The sequence below is a fragment of the Corvus hawaiiensis genome, chromosome 8 (assembly GCF_020740725.1).
Source record: "Corvus hawaiiensis isolate bCorHaw1 chromosome 8, bCorHaw1.pri.cur, whole genome shotgun sequence".
In the NCBI taxonomy this organism is placed as follows: Eukaryota; Metazoa; Chordata; class Aves; order Passeriformes; family Corvidae; genus Corvus; species Corvus hawaiiensis.
In genome coordinates this window covers 20,535,800-20,561,539 of record NC_063220.1, presented here as the reverse complement: position 1 = coordinate 20,561,539, position 25,740 = coordinate 20,535,800, and the positions used below count along the sequence as shown (strand labels likewise).

Sequence of the window (25,740 nt, the reverse complement as noted above, 5' to 3'; positions counted from 1 at the left end):
GCCTTGTCGGCGCTGGCTGCAGGCCTCTTCCAAGGGAAGGGGAATGAAAGAATTGCTCCTCTTTCCAGCAATCCCTCTGCCTAAACAAGAGGCACCCAGCGAGCTGCTGGCAGCCGTGGGCTCTGGCGTCTGCCACCACTGCACAATTTTTAAGTGCCTGCATGCCCCAGGTGAGGAAGGGCTGTGGGAAGTGGAATATATCAGAACTTGAACTTACATGAACTGCCTTTAAAGAAGACCAGCATGGTCAGGCTTGTGAATTTTTATAAATGCCTCCTGCCATGGGGTCTCACTGCCTGAAGGAGCCCGGGTGCCACGGAGGAAGCTGCCAGCTGCAGGAAGGGCAGAGCTCACAAGTGCTGATAAATCCACAGAGAGGGGGTGAGCTACTAGTTTTCTGTGTAATCTCTTTCAATTACAGTAATAATGCCTCATTTTTCTAAAGAATTTTTGGACATAAAAGCAGCTTTACTGTAAGGGAAGTGATATTTACTTCATTGTTATGGTAATTACCATTTCCTTCCAGCAAAAGACTCTCAGGCAGAAGGGTGTCTAAAGCCCTACCTCACTGCTCTTACCTCTTCTTGGTCGCCTTTGTCAATGCTTATAGGCACATACCAAGGGACATAGATCAGCAAAGCGGCAAAAATAACCACCTCATGAGAAATTGCGACCCTGGAGACTAAAATGTAATAAAATAGCCTCTCTGATGGTGGTGACGTAAGTGCTGACAATTAGCAGCTCTTATCAGGGCTTTCTCTTGTGGCCCCTCTGACACTTTTAATTTCCCCTCCCAGACTTCAAGTCATTAATCTTTCCTGTGGTTTGCTCGTAAGGCTCCTGGATTTGTCTCCTGGGCTTGGGAGTGAAGTTCTTGGCAAGTCTTCCCTTTACCATGTAAAAAAAGATCTGATCCAGTTTTGACCTGTTTTAAAGAGTCTGATCCTTCTTGTGTGATGACTTTACAGGGCTGTAACTTTGGTATTCTTGCTTATTTCATTTGATACCTGTGTTTTTACCAGAGACCTTTCTGGGCACGGAGCCCTCCTTCCCTCACAGGATGGGATGAGCTCTGGCCGTAGGACTGACATCTGCCAGGGGTTGTGAGGGCCTTGGTCCCACTGTGATATGGGATAGGGGAGCTACCTGAGGGCAATGAGAGGGTGGGGAGGCTGTAACCCGTGATAAGAGCATCACCCTGGGAGCATGGGAGGTTGCAGCTCTTCCCTCCTCAGCACTTGTGTGTTTGCTTTGTGCTGCAAGCAGGTAGGAGGTGGGCGGGTGCACGGATGTGCTCATGAGGAACACTGTTAGTGGGGGAGCACAGGGCTGGGCTGTCTGCCCTGGGTGTGGGGAGCAGCATCATCCTGCCGCTGCCACTGAGAGCGCTGTGATTTGGGTGTGCTGTGTGTGGGGTAAGTGCCCTCCCATGTAGCCAGTGGAGCTTGTCTCAGAGATGCACTGATGCGGTCACCGTGCTGCTCCATGTGCTGGCATGGTGGGACACCAGGAGAGACATCCATCCACTCGTAGACCTGAACAAGGTGTCTTGCAGCTCTCTTTGAACCAGGTGCCTAAATTTGGCCTGCATTGCCTGCCAGAAGCTCAGGTTTGGCTTCTGGCACCATCATCCTCATGGTGTTAAGCTTTAGAGCTTATCTTGGTATTTATGGCTCTCATCACCATTGTACCTCAGCTCCTTGCTAGTGGCTTTTGGCTTCTCAAGCTCCCCTGTCAGTTGGGGAGCAGCTGTAGTCGTGTCGGTGGGAAGCAGCACGGTTGGAATTGTTCTCTGGAGGAAGTCATTGAAGCTTGGTGTTGCTGTCCTGGGTCTCCAACAAGGATGAGGAGCACTGGGGCCATGTGCATGGCAGCCACCAGAGCAGCCTGGCCGAGGCCTTCTGTCTGACAGGGACTGCATGCTACCAATGTCTGGTTGTGCCTTGGAGGAGCAGCAGATGAAAGATTGTGGCATTTCCACAGCTGCTCTTACCTTGTCTTTTGTCACTGCCGTACCTCACTTTCCACTTGAAATATGTGTTCAAAACTGCTTCAGCCTCAAATACATCACAAGCGTCTTGTTGTGAGAACACTTCTGGTTTCTTGGTTGTGTTGGACCAGTCTTCCCTGATGAGAGCTGAGTATGGGGATTTCACAAGTGCTGCTCATGAGACTTTCTGGTGGAGTTTCCCGTCTCTTTAGAGGGATGCTTCACAGATGTTTCTGGCTTACATTTCTTTTTAAAACTGCAGGGTTCTTGTGGATGCTTTATTGCAGTCTTTGTTCAGAAAAAACCCCAAACTTCTGTTGATCAGTGTAATGAACTCTGGGCCAAAGCCTGCTGGATTGCCTTACAGGAGTAGGAAAGGCCCTTGTCTTTACTGCTCTTTGGGTGATACTCTGCAGTGAGTCAGTGGGGTAGAATTTGAGAAAAGTTCTTTCTGAGATGTGAATGAACACAATACATAGAGAATAATAGTTTCTGTAGAGCTGACCTATGCGCAGGGTAGTTCCCAGTTAAATCCCATTGAGGATGGGGGAGCTGATGGAGGAAGCAAGCAGCACGTTGTTCAAGGAGATGCTGAAGTGGAGCTGTCTGAAAAGCCGTGCAGTTGACAGACCCCATCCCCCTCCATTCCTCAGGTAACATGAGCTGTTGCCTGTTTGATTGCATTCGATTTTGATAAACATTGAGGCGTTTTGTTTCCAGTCAAATACATGGAACTGTCTGATAAACCTTGTTATTGAGATGAATTTTGTGGTTTGTGGTAGTGATCTTGAACAAATGACCCAAAATATGCACAGAGCAGAACAGAGCTTTGCTGTTTTGTCATGTCAAAAACCTCCCAGCCCCATTAAGGAGGGGTGTCTCTCTGAGTCTGTAAAACTGGACATTTTCTTATAAAACCAATTTTCCAACAAAAAAAATGGTTTTAAGACAGACAAGTTATGCAAATACATCAAAAAGATGAAATCCCAACATGATGCTTGTTGCTGATTTCAACCACTGTAACATGAATTCATCCCTGCTTAGTCTGATGTTTTATCTATTCATGGTATTTTAAAAACTCAGAATTTATATAAAATATGGAATTGGATCATAGTTGGGTGTTTGAGTGTGTTGGTTTTCTTTTTAAGCATGGCCCTCTGAACCAGCTTTATAAACTTAAAGCTTGATTTAGCGGTAAAACTGGACTTGATGGTCTGAAATCAAGCATGGGACTGAATCCTGTAGTGTGAAAAGAAATCAGGTTTAGCTTTGGTACTGGCTGATGTCCTTACCCTGTCAGCCAGTCACCCTTGTAGGAAGCAGCTGAGCAAGGCATCCCGGAGCCGATGTTGAGGGAGAGCCCTGCTGGTAGGGGACACCCTGCGAATGGGCATCTCTTGATGGGGCGGGGGGAGACTGTCCTCCCTTTGGCACAAGTGACTGCCCTGGGAGCTGGGCTCCAGCCTCTTCCCCAGGTGGAAAGAGACTCTGGCTGCAGGTTATTTTTCTGAGACGTGAAGGGAGCTGGGGCTTTCTGGGCAGCCCTCTGCTCCCAGAGTGGAACTAGAATGCCTTCCCTCTGCCAAAGGAAACATGGGGTGTGGTGGATGTGATAGGATTTAGGGTTGGGCTGGCTTTTCCTCTGCCTTGGCTGGTCCCCACCGTGCATACCTATGACAGCAGTTCCTCTGCCGCACAGTCCAGCTCTTGTGCCCGTGACTGCAAATCCCAGCATTGTGCTTGGGTCTCATTCTGAGGCTGGCTGGGCAGGGGCAGGCAGCTGGGGAAAGCTGCTGGGCTTTATAGGAAGGCGAAGGCGGCTTTATGTTTCCTGCTCAGATTTTACCTGGCTGCGGGTGGGGTGGGGGCTGCGGCAGCCCCAGCCCTGCTGTGCCATGCCAGGCAGAGCTGCTCCAGAACTACTCAGCTGATAAGGGCTTGTGGAACACATTAGTGTCACATGCCAAGAGCTTCTGGCCTTGCAGAAGTGGCTGGGCTGGTGTTCAGAGGACGTCAGGTTGCCTTGTGCCTTTGCTTGGAGGGAGTCCTGTCTGCTGTGTCAGAGCACACCAGGTGTGAAGAGCAGAGGTTATACCCCTACAGACTTTGAAATCCACATCAATCCTGGCAGTTTCCTGAGCAGCTGCTGGAAAAGCCTGTGCTTCAAAGGTACAAATGGCTGCTGAGAAGAGGAAAAAGACTTTTCTGATCTCCCTGACTGCCAGGGTTTGGATGAGAGGAAATAATCCTTAATTGTAGCAAGGGCAAAGCAGCAGAATTTTCTCAGGGTAAAGGCAGAGTGCTTTGGGGCACAAGACAGGTTTCATCTTTTCCAGTCCAGTTTCCTGAGTCTGGGGAGCACTTTTGCCTTGAAAATAACTTTTACAGTTATTGGGATACTAATCAAATGCCTTCTACCAGAGTTACATGCAGGAGCAATACTCTTGTCTTTCCTAGGAGCCAGGGTTGTATTTTCCTCAGTTCACATATTCAGACTAATTTGTCGTTGGTTATGTAGCAGCTTGATGTCACCCAAACTTTGGAGATCCCTTTTCTCTGTGCCTCTTCTTTGCGACCAGTATAATCCCTTTTGATGACATCTGACCCACCTTTTTGTGGACAAGTTCCCCAAAGAACCTAAAGAGAGAACTCTACATTTGGAGTGAATGTACCAGCCTCAGCATTATGTGAGAGCTTTGAGCCCTAGGACTTTAGGTGACAAAAGTAAATGTTGGACGTTTTGGGAGAAAGAAAGTTCATTTTGTTCCCTGATCTGCTTGTTCCCGGATGTCAAGTTATGTATGGCTGCAGGCTCCTTGGTACCTTCCACCCTCAAAAATCACTTTGTTCCTCAAGAAATGTATTTGGTATGTAGAATGAATTGGATTTGAAGGGTGCAGCATCAAAATAACAGGAGGAATTTTTTTTTTTTTTTCAGTATAAACAGAAATTATAGGAGCCCTTAACTGCATAAATAATTGATGTTGTTCTGGACTACAGTATCTTAGATGGTTGCTGATTACTGCATGTGTTGATTTACTTACTGGATGAAATGAACCATCAGGAAAGGCTCAGCTGTTTTTGAGGTCTCGTAAAAAATCTCTTTTTTGTTTGTTTTGATATGGGGCATGTTGCAAAAGAAGCTGTGAGGCTGAGTAACTCCTCGACCACCATTTGAGCATCTGTGAGCAAATCCTCTCTCTCACCTATGCCTGTTTATACCATCTGGCTGAGGTCAGCCCTCTCTGTGCAGTATCTGATGCCTTCTCCTGTCTAGGTTAACAAAGCTCCTCTGGCATGAAGGCAGGCAGGAGGGTGAGGGCTGGGCTGCCAAAGGAGCTTGTGCTCTGGAAGCCCAGACCCCACTGGGGTGGGCTGATGCTCAGGGGTTTCACCGGCCAGAGGTATGACCTGCTTCTCCTTTTTGTCTCCTGGTGATGGTGTGATCTGGGCCAGCACAGAGCAGCCAGTGAGATTTGGGCTGCAGCCTTGTCCGACTGTAATGGTGCAGAGAATGGGAGCAGCGTTGAAGGGAGCTCTCCTGGAGCCAGCTGTAAGGAACTGACATATCATTCCCGCTCCCCTAAAGAGAAGGGGTGGGGAACGTGCTTGTCTGAATTTTCTCACACCCTCTGATCTCTGCTGACCCGGCTGCATGCTTTTGCTGGGAGAAACTTTGACTGCTTAGCATAGTACTCCAGCGCTGAGGACATTACTCATGGTAAAAGAGCAGTGTGTGTGGGTGGGGAGGATTAAACTGAATGTCAGAGATGTCTGGTTGTCACTGGTGGCCTTGGAAGTATGTTGCTTCATGTCTGTCCTTTCCAGCAATGACCCAGCTGGGTTTTCCTCTCAAACACACGTAGGTGCAGTTTCTCTAGATCTTTTTCTTGGCTGATGCTAATTTTCTTGTTTGTTATCTCTTCATCACTTCTTGCAGTGTGTGTTTAGGTGTGGAGTGATGGGTGATGCCGGAGGCTGTAGGGTCTGTGAGAAACTGTGAAGAGCTGACAGAGTGAGCATGTGGGGTGCCGGAATGGGTGAGGGGAGAAGGCCGGAAAAAAATTGAGTGAATTTTAGACCCACCCAGCTATCTTGACTCACATGGAGCTGAGTTATGCTGCTTTTCATAAAAAGGCTTCCCACCCTTCCTCCTTCTCATTTGCTGTGGGCAGCAGCTTCCCTCAATATACCCACTGCTGCCTCTTGTATCCTTGCCTGCAGAGGGAAAAAAGGCACCGTATATCCCTGTCCAGGGACTGCAAAGCTTGTTAGGTAGCATGTATGGAGGGGATTGCATCAAATGTAAAATGTGGTTGTGTTTGGCAAGCTCTGGGACAAACAAAAGTTTTATGAAGAGGTCCTGGGAGCTGAATAAGCAGCCAAATGTTTCTCCCGCTGCTAAATCAAAGTGTTTTCTATTGTAAATGCACTTGCCCAAAGACTGTCTGAAGACTTGATATTTCATAGCTCTTTGCTGGCTGGCCATCAGTGCAAGGAAACAATAGCAAGCAAGCTGCCTGGGAGATGGTCGTCTGAGCTTTGCAAAGTCCTGGTGGTGTTGGCAAAGTGGAGCCCAAAGTGTGTGTGCAAGGGGGCACATGTGCACAAAGTTTCACTTTGTAGTGTAAGAAAGTAAGGTAGTTTCTTATTCTATCCCAACCAATCCTGAATCTGTGGGACCTCTTTTAAAAAAAGGGATTGAAGCCTATAACTGGTCTAAACTGTTATCTACTACACTGAGTTTTGCGTGAATAAAGAGTGCACAATCAAACCCATGAATTGTGGGGATTATTTGTTTCTTCCGTATGCTGGCACGTGTGTCGGAGCTGGTATCAAGGACATAGTTTGATGTGTCTGGTTGTAAGTATCTAGATTGTTTCTACAGTAGCCCAGATTTCTTACACAGAACACCAGCCAAAGAGAGCATCACCATAAGCACACTCTGGGACCTATTTTGGACACAGTATAAATCAGTTCTGCTCCGTGTGTCTCAGAATTGTCTGTTCAACAGCAAAATGGCCTAATGGCAGTGTTACCCAATCACCTGGGAGCAGTCACCTTGAGGTAGGGCATGGCTCCTTTCCAAAGGAAGCCCTTGGACATGATGTTACAAGGTGTGCAGAGCTTTATTCACCCGACCATGGTGTCTCTGGAACTGGGAGGTTCCTGGTGCCTTGTGAGTCTGCCCATGTCCCCATCTGCTCAACCCCAGTGGAGGAAGCCCAAGCCAGTCAGGGAGCTCTTTTGAAGGACACAAGAGAATATGCATTTGCACAAGCTGTGACTTGTGCAAGGTTGTGTTTGCCCGTTTTGTTCTTGCAGTGTCTTTCTGCCCTTCTCGGCTTTCCATGCAGAAGTGCCACTTTATCTGCTCAGTTCTGTGTCACCCACCTGTACAAGGTGTGCAAGACACTGCCTGCTGGCCCCTTGGCTCCTGCTGGTCTCTGCTCCATGCTCAGTCAAGAGGAAAGGGTAAGGAGGCAAAGCTGGGGCAAAGCTTTAGATCATCTGAGAGCAGGAGCAAAGCAATTTCAGGTGCAAAATTTACTGGATGCCTGCTAGCCTGAAGCTTTTGTTCCTTTTCGGATTCCTTTTGTGTAAGCTGGCTGGTAGCTGCCATTGCTCTGAGCACCTCTGCCTGCTTTTCCCTCAGCCACATGCCTGCCCCTGCTGCTTCCCATGGACCAGGCAGGGATGTGACAAAAATAAAAACAGGAAAATGTCTTCCCACTGGCAGACATTTTCTTCTCTGTGCTCCTCACTTAATAACAGAAACGCCTTTTGCTTGATAGCACTGAGATAAGCCCAGACCTTACTGGGAGGGGGGAAGGGAACATTATTAGTAGCTATAAATCATCCTATAAAGATGGGGGATGGGTTCCCTCTGTACCTTGCCCTTGTGTAGACATGTTTGCTGTGAACGGTCCTGGCAGGCAGTCTGAGCTGGATGTTGCAGGCAGCAGTTTGTGGAAGGTTGCATTTCAGGGCAAGTTATTTCCAGACCTGAAGCAGCTGGATTTTAAGACATGTTTACTTTTGGCAGATACACTTCTCTTTTTTATTACTGTGCATCCTTGTAGCTTGTCCTTAGGGGAGAGGGTTATGTGGTACCTGAGTGGATGTAATAGCCCTTGTGCTACTGGTGGCTCTTACCTAATGGAGAAGAGCACTCACACTTCAAATTCCTGTGAAGTGGACGCAGAAGGGAACTGACACCACAAGCACTGGCAATGCACTGAGATGTCACTGTGAATGCCGGTTGCTCTTCCTGGTGGCTCGTGGGGGTTCTTCAGGAGGCTTCAGTATTTCAGTGTCCCTGGCTGCTGTGGCTTAGCTGTTCCTGGTGATACAGGATCATTTCTACCAGCCTATCACATATTGTGTAATTATCAGTCTTGAAATGCAAGCTGTAGGGCTGAGTCTTCAGCAGTGTTCCAGTGCTGGCATTAATCCACTGTTGTTCCTGACCCTTTGGCAGCTTGTCTGATTGAAAATGAATCATGGTAACAGTGTACTGAGCTTGGTGTTCCTTACAGGGCTGAGTAATGTGCCTCTCTCCCTCCTTTGGTAGCAGAGGAAATAAAGGCCCCAAGAAACCAAGTGACTCAGTTAAGGTCCAGAGGCCAGGAGAGGACCCACACTGTGTTTCCTGCAGGCTCCTTTTGTTTTAATTATATCCTTAGGGATATGTCTTATGGTTTTTATAAAGACAGCTCCCAAATCTGATGGGACCATAGGCAACTTTCAGTGCTCAGGATTTCTTCAGAGCTGTAAACTGTCCCTGTGTGCTGGTTTTGGCTGGGGTAGAATTGTTCACAGTGGCTGGTAAGGGGCAGTGTTTTGGATTTGTGCTGAGCCCAGGGTTGATAATACAGAGACATTTTTGTTATTGCTGAGCAGGGCTTACACAGAGCCAAGGCCTTTTCTGCTTTTTGCACTGCCATGCTGGTGAGGAGTCTGGGTCCAGCCGGGACAGATGACCTGAACTGGCCAAAGGGATGTTCCAAACCAGATAACATCATAGTCAGCATGTGAAGCAGGGGAAAGGAGGAGGAAGGGGAGATGTTTGGAGTGATGGTGTTTGTCTTCCCAAGTAACCATTATGCATGATGGGGCCCTGCTCTTCTGGGGATGGCTGAACACCTGCCTGCCCATGGGAAGCAGTGAATTAATTCCTTGTTTTGCTTTGCTTGTGTGTGTGGCTTTTGCTTTCCCTATTCAACTGTCTATCTCAACTCAGGAGTTTTTTCGCTTCAACTCTCCCAATTCTCTCCCTGGCCCTGCAGGTGGGGGAGTGAGTGAGCAGTAGCGTGGGGCTTGGCTGCTGGCTGGGTTTGAACCACGACACCCTGTCATAAGGTTTACCGGAGGTACTCTCAAGGCAATGAATCCAATGGAGTGGCTGCAGATTGCACTCAGTGGCCTCGATAGGTCACCAATCGGCTGCAGCTTGGCAAGTGATGATCTTCACATTTAAATCAGATTTTCTTTATCCATCTGGTGCCTTGTCTGGTGTTTTCATCAGCACTTCCTCTCTCAGTTCAGAGACTGTTTACAGCATTCAAAGTGGTGTGCAGGTAGACATTCATTATTGGCTGACCCATCTGAAGCTCTTTGGATTAATGTTGAGCACCTTGGTCTGTGATCCACGGCTGTGTCCTTCCTTTTTCCATGAAACACTTTCCTAGTAGAGAGGTGAAAAAAGAAAAACATCTTGTGATCTTTCTTCTGGATGGGGAAAATAGCCCACTACAGCTGTGACGAGATGTGCTGAACAGCCTTAGTTTTGGCCCGTGGAAAACAGTGATTGCTGCTAATGTGTGACACCCCTAGAAGGGGAGTGTTTCCCTGAGGGCAATGATTTGCCAACCAAACCCTAGTAAGGAGGGATCTCTAAATCTTGTGAAAGATACTTATGTCTGAAAGGTCTGCTGGGTTTGCTCAGCTGCTTTCCGGCATGCTGAAACCTAGCATGAATGTGTAGAATGAATACCAGTTGCAGTGGACTCATAAATGAGGTATGTCTCAGCTGCGAGGCATGTTTTAATCTGTACTCATGTCTGGGAGCAGTCCACCCTTCTCATTTCCTGGGCCTATTAAATAATGGACGAAAGCCCATAGAAGTCATTACACTCCTTTCACAAACTCATTAAAACTGCACAAAATCTTATGTAGTGTTTGCAAAGCCACAAACATGACATTATTCGCCCTCTGCCCAGGCAATAATTTTGGCCGAAAGAGGTCTCAGTTGTTAAGAGGACACCTCTTTAAAAGACGTAGGGCAAAATGAACAAGCCATTTAGTTGATTTATTTGAAAATGCCAAGTTTTAACTGGAACCTTTTTCATGAGGAGTGTCATACTGACAGCATTGCTGCATAGCGTCTTCTGTCTGGGATCACATGGAGAGGAAAGGGAGATGCAATATGGCAGAAGGTATCAAGGTGAGCTGTGGTCAGTTGGGAGGGTTGGTGCTTCTACTTTTTCAGACACTATTGGCAGCTTGTGGTTTAAAGATGAAGTTTCTGATGCCTTTCTCCCTTCCAATATGCTTGTTAGATCATGCACTGCCTTGGGATTGATCTTGCTGAAGTCAGTAAATGTGTGTTGCACCTGTTCCTGGGCAAAACCAGATTATTACAACTAAAGAAGCAATCCAAAATCTTGAGTCCAAACCTTTCCTTCAAGGAAGGAAACAAATGAGATTGTGATGCAGGCAAAGGTGTTTGTGATTGGCATTGATTGTATTGCAATGACTCTGATACTCTTTTCTGTCACCTCTGTTCTTAGAGACTTGGACTTCTTTCTGTCTGTCCTCAGCATCTTCTGTTTCAGAGAGCACTTCTTTGTCCAGGAAAGAACAGATTTACTTTCTGTATGATCTTGCCCTCCAGCATGAGAATTGTCTTGAGTGAAAATACTATTTTTGTTATTTACCTGTTGTCCTTTCTCCAGATTTCTATCTGTGAGTGCCAAAACAAAATCCCCTGTCTAAAAGACCTAGATAGATTTCTGCTGAGAATTTACTTTCGTTAATTTTAACTTCTTTGCTTCCAGGTACCAGTCAGAAAAAACACAACTTCTCCAACTGTTTTTCAAATGCTGCTATGGAAATCTCCTCCCTGGAAAGTCCATTCACTCTTTTTGTTTTGTTTTCTCTTAGGTGACTCCAGGCAGCAAAGCTGCAATAGCCAACTTGTGTATAGGAGACCAGATCATAGCCATTGATGGAGTGAACACAGATAACATGACACACCTTGAGGCACAAAACAAAATCAAGGCTTGCACAGATGAACTCACTCTGACAGTCAGCAGGTACGTAGCTGAGCAAGACTGGGCTGGAGAGAGGGAGGGTTGCAGGGTGGGCAGTAGCTGTGTTTTGGTTTGACAATAGGCCTCTCTGGCTGGTTTAATTTGACCTCTCAGTGCTTTGTCTGGCAGGTGCTGGCTAGCAAGAGGGAACTGCATTTCATCCTTTAATCCTGATGCTGCTTGCATTTGCTGCACTTTGACCTTATGAAAACAACTTTCCAAGTGAGGAATTGGCTGATAATTTATGCCAGTCTGTCAGCTTATTCTGTGGCTCCTGACAGCAAGAAACCAAAGATGGTCTCATGAAGACTTCACTCATAGCAGAGAAGGTGCAACCAGAGATGACCTTCCTTCCTGTTGCGCTCATTTAGCAGTTAAACTATACACTTACGTGTTGTTCTGAGTGATTAATTGCCTGGCTTCTGCCATGCACGGACTCAGAAATGTTGTGCATTTTGAAGCCTCTTGATCAAACAGCACTGTCAGTCTTAAACAGTGACGACCCAGGGTGCAACAAAGTTTCATCTTAGGCATCAGTCTCTTCAAGTCCTGAAAAACTAAAGGCGGGTGACAGCTGAGACACAATTTCTGTCACTAGTGTAGAGCACAGGCTGGCTTCAGCCTTCCCACCATCTTGAACTGCAGAGCAATGGACAACTTCATTCCTTTCCCTAGCCATGCTTTGTTCTTGGGCCATCTTTGTACAGAGAGGAAATGGAGATGGGAAGGCAGGACTCCGCTTTGCATTGACCTGTTGCTACTTAAAAGAACAGGAGCCTGATTTTTTTGAAGGTGCTGGGGATTATCCTTCCTTTTGATATGAATTGCAGCTGCAGGTACCGCCACTTTTCAAAGTCAGATGGTAGATGCATTGTGGCATTTCTGGTTGCTCTGGAGCAAGTTTTTCCTGTGCCTGCTTTCCCTCAGAGTGATCATCCATCAATTTCAGGGCAGATGCAGGGGAAGTGCTTTCAAAAGGAGTGCAAAAGCATGTCTTAAATGATACAGTGGTTCAGTTGTTCAGGGCCTTTCTGATAAACAGAAATCTTTACCATAGCTCAGACAATGCCAGGAGTTCAGCAGGCATATCCCAGTTTAGGAAGAAGCGATGGGTCTTGGCCAAAAAAAAAAGCCTGATGGTTCATTAAGGGAATTCACAGATGGAAGAATGGAGCACAGTGCAGGCAGTGTGAATGGGCAGTGAGCATTGCAGCAGCCTGTTAACCCCAGAGTTTCTCATACTGGCCTTGAACTTAGCAGCATGCAATCTTCCTGCAAAGGAGTGTTCCTTTTCCTCTCCAAAATCCAGCTGCTTGACTTGGCAAACGAGTGCCATGTGGTTCTGGCTGGGAAAGAGGAAGGGAGGCAAGGACTCTTTCAGCCTGCAGGCAAGTTCACTCTTACAGATCATTGAGTCTGTAAAATGTGTTTGCTAATGTTAACTACAAAGTCGTTAAGTTTATAGCTACCCTATGCACGTTTCATTGCCTTGGGTGTGGAAGCTGTCCAGGGAGGGATTTCTAGCTGGATCTACAGCTGTATAAAACTGTGCAGGGGCTTTGAGTTTACAAAGCTCCTTCAAGACCCCCTTTTAATGAGGTAGCATGAGTGTGTGTTGGATGCTTCTGCTGCTGTTCTGATCACTGAGTTCTGCTGACAGAAGGCCAAGAAGGGTGTCAAAACTGCAAGGAAGTGAAAGCAGTGATCTCACTTCTTACCACTTTAGGGTTTGATGCAACTATCCATTGCTTTGTGTAAAATCTGTGTGCATCATCATGTGTTGTCTTTCCTGGTTGTACTCTGTTGAGAATATTTTATCCCTAATGCCCAGTGTCTCCTTCTAGGCCCCCATAACTGTGTTGGTCTAAATGCAGCTGGACTCAGTGGTCAGAAGTGCTACATAGTCTTTATTGCTGAGGCAGGAGCACTTCTTTACTTTGCAATCTAAGGCCTTAAAATGAAAAGCCCTAAGAGGATGCCTAGAGAGGTGACAGAGAAAGACCTGGAGCCATGCTTCATCTTCCTGCTCAACTTAAGGTAGAGGAAATGGGTGAGGAAAGCAGACTATGGGGTAGTTGTGAGCCATCCTCTGTGAAGAAGGGAAGGGCATTGCCACGGAGGTGGAGAGGTTGGAAGGCTCTTGGGGAAAATGAGTGCCACCTGGCCAAATGGTATGGCTTGGGCTTCCTGGGCCTTGGTGGGCACAACTGTCGCTAAGGCTTGACCATACAGTTGATAAGGAGGGCTCACAATACATTCAGGTCAGAGCTGGAAGTTTTTTCTCTGTCAAAGTAGCTCTGTAAGTAGTTGGTTGAGTATGAAAAGGAATGTATATCATGTGCACTTCAACACCACCAAACCTTGGGTCTGGTCTCCACGCTGTGCAGTTGTAGCTTGTTAGCTGAATTGGTTGTACCAAGGAGCTGTGCTGGCACAGATCATTGCTCTGACAGAGTAGCACCTCTGTGGGTTGGAACATCACAAACTGGTGTGAGGATGTCCCAGCTGTGCTAGGTTTTCTGGCGTGAGAAGTCTTCCAGTCCTTTTCTACTCACCATCAGAGAGATGTCTTGTGAAAGCATAAATCCTTAGTGATTTTTAAATTCCTAGCTGATGAATTTTTAATGATTACTCATTTAAATGTTTATCCATGCTAAATATTCTCTGACCTGCATTCAGTGTGGCAGCAAGGTTGTGCCAGGTGGGATTTCATATACAGGTCTGAGCTCACACCAGGTGTTTCAGTTTCACCAAAGGATCAACACCATTGTGACAGTGGAGACTTCTTTTGTGTCTGTGCTGTAAATGTGATGAGTCTATGTGGCTTGAAGAGTCTAGTGGGTGAATTAGTACAAGAAAAATCTTCAAAGGATGGAGGTGTCTCTGCTGCAGAAAGCCTTTAAGCTGCAAATAGCTGGAGGCTCTGAGAGTGTTTCATAGCAGTATTATGCTTGTCTTTTTCATGTGCTCTTCTGTGAACCAAAACACACTTTGTACATGTGTGTTCTTCAAACAGGCAACTGTCTTCTCTTTTAATGATAGCCAAGTAGTTAAGATGTCTTCATGTTTTGCTTACTAATGATTATTTAAGAGAAGTGTAAATATAGAGAATGGAAAGGACCTAAACACTTCTGGTAAAGGAAATGCTGTTTGCTCTGTATGCTTGATTGTGTATATCAACAGCATTCCAATGTTTCCTGTTTCGCTATTTTTCTTAGCGATGGTAGCAGTCCAAAAATATTTCAGATCAGATTGTAGGCAGGAAATCTAGTCTAACACAAGTCACCATTAAAAACGTATCGGCTTTCTAGGTGAAGAAAACATGCCTGGTCTGCTTTTTCACCCAAAAGGGAAAACCTCTTAATTTCCTAGGGTTTAAAACCTGGCCACAAATTGCTTTCTCTGGATACTCTTTTCTAAGTGGCGCTGCTAGGTCCTTTGCTATTAGATTTGTGAACAGAGTTTGAAAGGTCTGTCTTCTGCCTCGAAAGTGGGTGTTCAACACTCTTGCCGTATATAACGAATTCCCACTGAACTCACTGTGTCTAGCAGCTCCCGCTCTTTTCTGAGCCTCTGTTTGTTTATTCATTTTGCTTTTTGTTTCAAGAGAAATGTAGTTTCCAAGAAACCAAAGTAAAGGTTGCATTATTGTCTTCAGCAGTATAAAATCAAGCTCAAGACAGAGTGCTTCAGTCAACTCAAGCCCACCTGGTTGCTGAACTGAGAAATTCACAGGGAGATTTTTGTCTCTCCATAGGAAAAATGAAGTTTTGAATCTTTGAGAAGTGCTACTCTTCTTTTTCCTGGTGTTTTGTTGTTTTTTTGGTTTTTTTTCAAATTAGGGTGTGAACATCACTGCGCTGACATATTAGGGTTGAGCAAAGCCTCGCCTGGGGCTGCTCTCCATTAGTGGGTGTAAGCAGCAAGATGTGTCCAACAGATTGGAGAAAGCTATCAACTTTCTTTGGGAATTTATTTGAGTAAGATGCTTCCCCTGACAGAGAACATTCAAAGAAAAGAAGGTACAGGAGGAACAAATGCTACCACAAAATTCACATAATAGTCAAAAGATCCAGGCATCACCCATGTCAGTGAAAGTGCTCATGATGAATTTGACACACAGTTCTGTTGTAGCTGCAGATGTACAAAAGCAGATAAATATTCATTGCAGCACAGGTGAAAATTACTTCTGAAACAAATGCCTCTTTGCCTGTGGCTATAGTCACCAGATGGGTGGTAGAACTGTGCAGCCCTCAGCAAATCAAAGGTAAAGTGTATATGTAGGTGTTTTTTCAGCAAAGAAAGTGTTCCTATAGTGAGTCCTTCCCTTTATGTCTGGAGGCAGTTTGGGGGTGGTAGAGGGGAATATCTGTGAAAAAGGGTTGCAAACATGTAATCTCTTGTTCTGCTCCTACTGTCATTTTCCTCAAATTTCAAGCTGCTTTTTTGCCACTCTGCTGCCAGCTTATAATACATTAGTGCACCTTCTTTGTTTGCAATAGTCTTTTAATTTGCTGAAAGTGCTGCCAAGGAGCGAAGCTATGTATTTGTTCTTTGAAAAGTGCTAAGATCAGGGAAGTCAGATCTGCTACCAGGACCTGTTAAATGGATTGTCAGAAAGGATCATGTGTAGATGCTTATGAAGAAGAGGAGGGCACATGTATGATGTCCTCTACATTTTATGTGGTAGGTTTCGTTGCACTCTTGCTTGCTCCATGTGTTCCCAGGTCTGAGCTATGGGGAATAGTTGCACAAAGCCACAATAGGCTTGGATTTCTGTTCTAGGAAGTTGGTGGAATCCGTTGACTCATTTAGGTTTGCTTTTTTGCTTTCCTGCCAAGAAGAGTTTTCCAGTTCTGTCATCTTACTAATAATTCCTTTGGCCCTGGGAAAAGCCAGCTGCTCAATGTGCAGCTATATAAGGCCATGCAGGTTGCCTGGCCCTCCGTGGCCGCTCCCAACCTCTCCATGGCTGGTGTGGTGCTTCCAGCCCTTGTGGGTGCATGCCAGCAGCTTTTACTAACAAGTGACACATTCAAAGTAATTTTGGCAAATCAAGATTGGTATTTGTTGTGATTTTACAGCCTCTTTGGCGGGGCAGTAGCAGTTAACTCTGCAGCTGGCTAGTGCAAGAACAGTGTGAGTTTGAGCAGTCAGGTGTGTCTTAGCCTTTGTAGCTGTCATGAACCTGCTCCAGATAAGCTTCTGTTGTTTCGTCTGTGTAACTGGAGTTGCGTTTTTGGTTCTCGTGGTTGTATAAAGAGATAGCTGAAACACAAGAGGGCCATGCATGGAGAAATGCATTTGGGGCCTCCTGTCTCTAGGAAGTTGTGACTGTCATTGCTGTTTGAATTGACAAGAGGCTGTATGCAGCCTGAGTACAGTTTTGCTTACCAAACTGAATATGTCCATTAATGAATGGTTGTTAAAAGTGACTATTCATGTTTAAAGCTAAGGGCCTGTATTTGACAGCTGTTGTAGCTAAAAGGCTGATTAAAAGGTACCTTCCTGGTAGCCTGAGAGCTCTTGTAGTTAGTTTCTAAACATTATTAAAATGCCTGTCTAAAACTCTGGTGAGAGGATTGCGAAAGATAAATTCTTTAGGTCTTTCCTCATTTTCAGCTCAAAAACTTTCGTGCTGCACAAGAAACTTTTCAGTCTTTTGGGGTTTATTTCCTACTTTGGTATCTTAGTTGTGTCTATCCCAGTGTTTGAAATGAGAATGTAGATGTGCCTTTCTTCTTTATGGAAATTACACAGTTCTTGGCACAAAGAATTAGACCCTCATTTTCCACCTCTGAATTTTCCCTTGAAGCTGTGGATTCCCTTGAATCAATGCTTTTGCATGCAAAGCACTGATAGCAAAATCCAGGCTCTTGTAATGTTTATGTTACATCATGTTCAAGCCAAGCTGCTTGAAAAGTGTTGTTTCACAAATACCTTTCCAGATTCCTGCCTTGACTTGCATACAGTTTCCTTCCTTCTTTTCCTACCAGTACCTCTGCATCCAAACTAGCATCAGAGAAATTTCTTTCTAATCTTGGGTCTTGGTTTCTGCCTGTATGAAACAGGAGACGCATGGCTCATTCCCTGGCGCTGTCTTGGTTACTCTATCCTGTAGTAAGGAAACAGCATGGAAATGTAAACTGCAAACATGATGAAGTTTGTATATACATGTACGTGCAATTAACTTGCCTGACCCTCATTTTCAGGCTTGTTTGTGTCATGTTTTTGTCTCCTGCACCATTTGAGTGTTGCTCTTTGATGGAGTCTCATTTGAAAGAATATGCATTAGAAACTATATTATAAAATAAATATTTATCAGTTTATCATGAATCTCTGAGATCTGACAAGGATGCCAAAGCCTCTGGCTTTCACCAGACAGGGTGGGATTCCCCAGCAGGCTGTTGGACATCCAGCCCCTCCACCAGTGGAGAGGCAGGTCTGGCAGCCCTGCTAGCATGGCTGTGCTTGGTGGCAGGGGTACAGCCTTGCCAAGGGGAGCATGGAGGTGGTTTTTTGGCTGGAGGCCTTCTCCCTCAAATTTGGGGAAAAAATCCTCCAAAAAGCCATTACCAGTAGCAGCCTGGTGTGGACTGAGGGTACTGTTACCAAAGCTGGCTTTAGCTGTCTACTGTGACACCTGTTCCCTACTTTGTAAAACTAAGATATGAAAACATACAGATAGATCCAAATATGGTGAGTCTAATCTGCCCTGCTGTCTGTGCCTGCTGCCCACACTTCCCAGTGCTGCAGAAGGTAAGCCCTGGGCCACTAGTGGGGCATAAGGTGAACTTTTAGGTGCTCTTTTTCTTCCTCCTGCCACAGTTCAGTAGAATTACAGGCACTGACACAAGAAGCAGAGCCAGGAAACCCTTGCTGAGAGCTGAGACCATAGTGGTCCTACCTAACACCCACCGACCACGGGCTCCACATGTGGTGGATGGCAGTGGGATGGGGCATGTGCCTTGAAGGGTCTGCTGGGTAAAGCCAGGGAGAGCAAAGCTGTGTCCTTTTCCACTTCGCTGGGGCCATAAATGGGCTGCTGAGAGTGGCTGAGGGGCTCTGCTGCAGCTGTTGTGAAGACAAGGGAAAGCTTTATCCTCCCTGCCTTAGAGGGACAGATGCATGGCCTATTTAACATTTCTGTTTGGATAACTTTTAGACTGGATTGAAAGTAAAGCTTGGAGTGACCTTGCTGCTTCCATTTATATCCAGTGACAGAGTAGAATGGCAGCAGTCTGGGGAACAAACTTGAGCTATTTGCCTTGCTTATAAATAAAGGTGAAAAATCTGCTCAAAACCACCTGTGGGCTGCAGTAGTTGGCCATAATTGCCTCTCCTCCACTGAAGACTAATGTGCTGTGTCACCAGCACCTCAAATGCATTGAGTGAGGGGCAGTGGGATGAAAACAAGTGCCTGAGGGGAAGTTTCTGTTCTGTCTTCATTCACTGGCCTGCTCTAGGCTTAAATTTTTCAGTCTGAATAAAGCCTTCTGGTGCTTCTGAAAGCTGATAGTAAACTGAAGTAAAAGAAAATGCTACCTCAAAAGTTCTTAGATCACTGCTGTGAGAACTGGCACAGGGATGCCTCATGCTAGAAGTCAGCTGAAGTGTTTAATGCTCTCTGAGCTGCTCTTTCATCTCCAGCCAATGTCCCTTTGCTTATAGCCTGGCTGGCTGGGTGTCTCATTTCCATATATTTTGCTGTGTCCCCTGTTTTTCCAGAGGAGATGAAACTTGGTCATACATGATCTCCAAACACTTTCAAGGAATAAGGCTTTGGTCAACAGGCTTTGGTCAACAGGCTGCTCCCCTATGTGCAAACAGTCTTCAGGTGTGGAAAATACAGCTGTCCAAGAAATGGGTGTGTGAGGCTTGATAGCCATAATCTGGGTGGTATTGTTGGTTCCTCATCATGGGTTGCCAGAATCAAGGAGAGAATGGTTGTTTTTTATTCACTTGAGACATGTTGGACATCCAGTAACAGCAGCTGTTGTGACAAGACGATGATCAGATTGGTGTGGATCTGATACCATGCAGCTGTTACAGTCATACTTGTCCGTGTGTGCCTCAGTTTGCCAGACAGCAGCATTTGAGTGGCATAGGTTGTCAGGTATCAGCTGGGCTTGCACGATGCAATAACCAAGAGTCAAAGGTTTGCTGTACCTGAATACCCATAAAGGACATCCGGTGTGAGCTGTGTGTTTGTACTTTTCCTGTGAAAGGAGGTACAGCGCAGCGCACTTCATTCAAGTTTCTTCTCTCTAAAGTCCACAGTGCAATAAAGGGAATAGCAGGTCAATAAAACTCTTCCTCTTCCCTGACTGAGAATGCTGCCTCCCATCTCCTCCCATTGAGTTGCACTCCGAATGCAAATATTAAAATACTATTTATGCAGAAAATATCTGGGATGTATGTGTGCATCTCAGCTAAGTTTGGGCTGTTTAAAAAATGTTATGACTTTGGAGGGCGTTTAGAGGAATGGTGCAGACTGGACTGAATATGTGTGGATAGCTCTGTTTCTCCATCCTTTGTCAGTTTTAGAAGCCTTTTATTTTTCTAGTCTCTTTCTCCTTCTTTAACTGGAAAATCTCTTTCAGTTAATTCTCGGTGGAAGCATTCCTGTTTTGCTAATTAAGTACTTAAATTATAGCTAGTCCTTGACCCACAAATACCTAGGAAGTACATCTATCTGCAGTTGCAGATTCCAGAAAGGACTCCTGTCAACAGCACAGGACATGGTTTTCAGACCTCATCCTGAGAGTTTATCGGCCATCTGTTTGCTGCATGATGCGATGTTTAGCACTGAACAGCAGTTTTCATTCAACGGTACTGCAGTCACTCATTCACTACTATTAAAAAATTTGGGAAAAGTGGCACTGTTTGGTCCGTCTGAGATGCTAACTACTGTCTGTACTTCTGAGAAATGTGGGTACCATATGTTTCCCACGAGGTATTTCAAGCAAATCCAAGCACTCCACTTCTTCCTCACCACTTGTTTGTCATTCTTTGGGACACAGCAAAATTCCACAATGATGATGGTAAAATCAGTTGGTTTTAGTTGTAGATCTTGACTTGTGTTTCAGACTGCTGTGAGTAATTGGGGCAGACCACAGGCCGGTAAAGGTTATGTAGACATTCTCTGTCACATGATTTTGTCTCAGTTCTTAGTCCCATTGTAGGCTGGGATTTTTTTTTTCATCGTTCCCAAAAGCTTCTGTTTATTCAACATGGATACCACCATAAATAAGAAGAAAATTCTGGAGACCCAAATGTAAGAAATATTTCTAGCTTATCTCCAGGACAGTCCAACCCCAAGAACAAAATGTTCTCTGTATAGTCAATACAGACAACAATCATTCCTTTTCCTGGCTATCCATAAAAGCTGAAACAATCTGAATTGTCCCACTTAATTAAGGGATCTGCTTCTAAGGGATATCTCTAGCTTCTGCTTTTGGGTAACCACCAGCTTGACAGCCTGGGTGGGAGCCCATGCCTGTTGTGTTGCCTGCGGGGTCACAAAGGATAAGCCAGGGCAGTCACTGCTGAGATCTTGTCTTGCTCCAAGGACCTCATTCATATCTAAGCCACCTATGTTGTGTACCTAAAATGAGGCTGTGAAGATTGCTCCTGATGTGGATTGTGCTATATATACAAGAGACTGTGGAAATGTTTGAGAAATTGATGAACTTTGAGTCTTTTAATAACAATAACAGTGCTCACTGATGGAAACAGATTAACTACTCAAAATTTTTATGTTGCAGAACGGAGGCAAAAGTCTGGTCACCACTTGTAAATGAGGAGGGAAAGACGCATCCTTATAAGATGAATCTGGCCTCTGAGCCACAGGTAAGTACTGGAATAACTGTCTGCTCTTGTTCCTGCTTACTCCTGTGAGAGAAGTTCCTGGCCTGATCCTCCAAGGAGCTGAGCATGTGCCACTCTGTGAATCATGTTGGGGATAGCATCATGCCCCATACTATCAAGAGGTCATACGGCCCTTGGAGGCCTTGAGAGACAGACTCCCTCATGGTGAGAAGCCTGCTGCTGTGGAGAGCTAATCAGGTACCATGCCAAAGGTAACCTGCTTGGGTCAGAGGTGTCTCCTACCATCGGCATGCTCACACCTACCACAGGGCACAGACAGCACTGTAGAGGTGTGGCTCAGGAAATCATTGCTACTGTGCTAAGCCAGTTGATTTTCATAGAGAGAAAAGTCTTGAGGGGTGAGGAATATTATTCACTCTTACAGTGTTTTCTGTTGGTTTGGATTTTTTAATTTTACTCAGCAATCCCTTAGCAGTCTAGCTGTGGAGAAAGTGGAAGAGAAATACACCAGCATCTTACATTGTTATCTGTATGGCAGATCATGCAGCCTCTGTCTAGGAAGTTGGGTTTGTAACCTGTTGGCAGCCTGGCTTCATTGGTCTGCTGCCTCTGTCAAGTGAATGTAGTAATAAGAGTGATCTGTGCAAGGGCATTGCCAGGGCTAGATTTACTGCAAAAAATCTAAAATAACTACACTAAAATCAGTGGCATTCCTCTGGATTTTCACTGGGGGAATGACATGACCCCAGTGGATTCTGGCCCTAGAATGCAAGCCATGTGAGTCTTTCTAGCAAAATAAGTAGACTGTAGAACTAGTTTGACCCTGCAATTAATTAAGCATTAATATGGCTGTTTCAGTTGGAAAGGACCTGAGACTAAAGCAGCACATGTGCAGCAACACCCTGCCCAGACCTTGGCCTGGGATCTGTCCATGTTCTCTTTCATGTCAAGCTTCTCTGTGTTGCTTGGCCCTAGAATTCAGTACAGCATTCTCCAGGTATTTCATAACTCTGCCAAGGCACACTGCGAGACTGAGCCATTTGGACTTGGTTTGAGCTGGAGCCATGTGGTGACACCTGTCTGTGACACTGTTGAGCTGAGGTCTGGTCTGTCTTCTGCTGCTCAGATTTTGGAAAGGCTCTGTTTCAACCTTGGGACTTGGGGGCTATCTCTTGCCAAAGGAGCGGGGCAGAGTCTGCACTGAGGCTTTGCTGCAAGGATGCAGAGAGCTGTCTTTTAATTCAGCAGGACACACAATCCTAGAGATCAATTTCCCAATGCAGCCATTAGCAAGAATTTAGCTAAATGCCACAAAATTAAACATAGGGCACAATACATGCCTTAAGCAGGATTTTAAAGTAGCTCACTAATTTTAGTTAACTGCATCAAGAAGCCTACTGCTGCAGCCCCCTGTCACTCACTGCCCCACCACACTTTTCTTCTCAGTCCAGCCTGGATAGATGGTCAGGATTTAGCAGTAATGCTGGTGGTGGAGCACATCCTTTCCTAAATCCTAACCTCAGTCTTAGTCCTGGTTCTAGCTCTGGCCTTTGTATAGATATCATGATACTGCTAGTTTGTAACCATAGTACAACTGAATTTATTGGTAGCAACCTTAAACTGACTTGAGCAGGAGAACTTGATGTACAACTGAGTGTGGAAAATTTGTGTTACAGAGTTTATCTCTGAGCAGTGACCATTGTCTTAATCTTGTGCTAAGAATCAGCGGTTGCCTGAAAATTAGGCTTTGACCCCTTCGATGGCTGATGCTAGAAGAGTTATTTCCTGGTGTAAAAGGAACATATAAACTCACAGAAGTCTTGCCTTTTCTTATTCCCTTCCTTTAAAATAAAGCAGATTAAATCATTTGCAGTTGCCTATGTGAGTGGGGCTTGCTGCTGTTCAGAGCACTGGGCTTAACTTCAAAGGGCTTTGCTTGCTGCATACTCAAATGGGAGTTCAGCAGTGTGAGGGGAGACGTATCATGTCTCCAAACCACAAGCTCCTGTTTACTCTTACGGCATAACAGTGCCTGAACATCCTAATCTGCTGTGCCAAGTGTCATGAACACCATCAAGTTGTAAGGTTGTGGGGTTTTTTGTTTGGTGGGTTGTTTGGGGTTTTTTTCCCATTTCCTTTTTCAGCAGCTGACTGCAGCAAGTAAGTTTTGTAGCAAGGTCTTTCTGCTTGGAGCATGAAATCAGAAGAGCATGCTGATTCCTGCCGGAGCTGTGGCAAGTGTTGGCTAAGTCACTCTGGAGCTGTGTCTTTGCAGCATCATCAGGGGTTTTGGCCAAGCCTGCTTCAAAGCAGCAGTAGCAGAGTGCAGAAGATTATGTGTGTATGTATACCAACATGGCAAACTGCTATGAATTTTACCACAAAGATGCTGATCTCATTTTTCCAGCAGGACTGGTTGAAGCTGTGAGTAGAGCTGAATCTTCGAAGGCAGTGCTGAGCTGTTCAGGTTTTTTTACTTGCTGGCCAGTGAAAACAGTATATTTGCTTTTCTTGGCAACAGTCTAGTGCAGAACACTTATTAATTCACTTACCAAAGAAAATAGGATGTGCTGAGTCCAAGTGGTTTGTTTAAGTCCTGATCCAGGGTCCTCTGACAATGGTTCTCATTGGCTTTGCACATAGCCCTTTGAATGCAGACATAAAATCATACATGTGAATAGCCTTACTTCAGGCTCAAAAAAAAAAAAAAAATCTTTAAAACCCTTGCTGTAGAAATTGACTTATTCAGATATATTACCATCTTTCTTAGAATTAGTTTGTTAGATGTTGCCTCTCCTACCTTTGGTATCTTCAAAATTTTTCATGCTTCTCCACCTTCATTTCATCTTCCTATTTTATTGATGTAGCTACTACAAAAAATCTTGCAAAATAACTTAATTTTCAGTTTTTCTCAGGAACTAGTGCTTAAGAGCTTGTCTGTGACTAGCTACATATTTTAAGATCCCTGCTTAAGGATTTTTTACCCCATTTGTAATGGACTATTTGTTTACTGCTGTAATCCATTTGGAGGCTGATATTTGGTGACATACTGCATCATGCCTGTGGAAGTGTTTTCCCTTACTTGGAATGTAAGTTCAAGATACTTTTATTTGCCTTTGGAAAATAAAAAGGCATTCTACAACCTCCCATGCATTCCCCGAAGTCCTGAGTCCAAAGACTGACTTCATTGTCTAAGCTGATCTTTGCCCATGAAAGAGCTGCAGTCTTACTATTATTTCATTGCCATTATCCTTATCCTTCTAAATTAATTTAAGCTGAGGCAAGAGTGATGACAAAATTCCATTTCATCAAAAGGTGCAGCAGCTTGTCGGTGGTGATGGCTCAGCAGCTGACCTAGCTTTGTTTTGGTGCCCATGGCAACATTAGAGGAAGGAAATGACAGTCTTCTTAGCATATTTACTCAGTTATTTCACTTGCACTTCTAACCCAGATCCTAAGGGTGATTGCTCAGTGGCATTTTCCCATCAAGAGCTTTTCCTCACAACAGTGGGAAAGACTAAAATAACATGTCTGCCTCTCCCTTCTGCTTAATGTCTCTTGAGAAAAGCAATCACAGCAAGAGAGAACAAGTTACTTTGTGACTAAGGTAGCTGTAAGGCTTATGATACTGACCAGAGGCCAGCCTAACTTCGAGTCAGCCATGCTCTCTGGTGATCTTGGGCCAGGCAGTAAGATCAGTACCTATGTGCAGGGCTGTATTGCCCCTTGGTACAATAAAACTATATCCTCTGACAGTGCTAGGCCTTGTCAGACCTGGGTTCTGTCTTGTTTTTCTGTTTGTTTGAGTATTTTTGTCTTGTTTTGGGGTGGTTTTTTTTGTAAGACACAGATGCCAGTGGGGTCCAGGTCTCAGTTTTTGCTGAGTGAGCTAATGTAGGGAAAGAGCTGAGAGAGTCCACCTTCAAGGGCAGTCAACACCAGGACTGTCTCCAAAAACTTGTCCATCTCCCTGAAGGCTATATACCTCCTTGCAATAAGGCACAAATATTAACATCACACCTTGAGAATGTCATTGAAAATTCTTGGTTTGAGGTGGATAGTTCAGCTCTTCTTAATCACAAGAAGTAAGAGCTTTCAAATATAAGGATTTTTTATTTAATAGAAATAACCTTCAGACAGAGGTTAGCAGCTGGAGGAGCTCTGAGGGTGAATCAGGGTATTTTTAGGATGAGAGAAACAGACCAGCCAATTCTGTCTTCCTTCTTAAAAGTGCCTGTCCTGTGCTCATCCTTTTCCTTGCAGAGTGATGTCATTGTTTCCGTCTTGTGTATTTTATTTCCTTGGATACGAAGCAGGCGGGGGCTATAGAAGCTGGGTGTGTGACTGGCTTGGCCTTTGATAAGGCTGTGCATGTGTGGGCAATGCATGAAGCAATAGGTATATAAAGTAACAACACTGTTTGAGACTGGGAGCTGTGCTGGCATATCGTGACCTGCTGGTTTTGGTTAAAAGGTATTACTGCATGGGAGTGGAATGTGTCAGGGATGTGGAGAGAGAGGATGTGGGAAGCCAGTCTTGTTGTTTTACACCCCTACAATAACAAAACCCCAAACCCTTCCTAATTTTTAATCAGATTTCAAAGCA

The 25,740-nt window shown here is 45.1% G+C and overlaps 1 protein-coding gene across 5 annotated transcripts in view; it reads left to right on the top strand.

The window, feature by feature from the left end:
* The window catches only part of PDLIM1 (PDZ and LIM domain 1), a 44,350-nt gene that overhangs the window by 891 nt on the left and 17,719 nt on the right, over positions 1–25,740 (top strand). For 4 of the 5 annotated variants that reach the window (XM_048311242.1, XM_048311240.1, XM_048311243.1 and 1 more), the window contains exons 2-3: positions 11,156–11,307; positions 21,072–21,156. In XM_048311242.1, the coding sequence (XP_048167199.1) occupies positions 11,156–11,307; positions 21,072–21,156 (237 nt within the window). Of the gene's footprint in view, positions 1–235; positions 382–11,155; positions 11,308–21,071; positions 21,157–25,740 lie in introns of those variants that run through there. The other variant, XM_048311244.1, reaches the window with a different exon arrangement.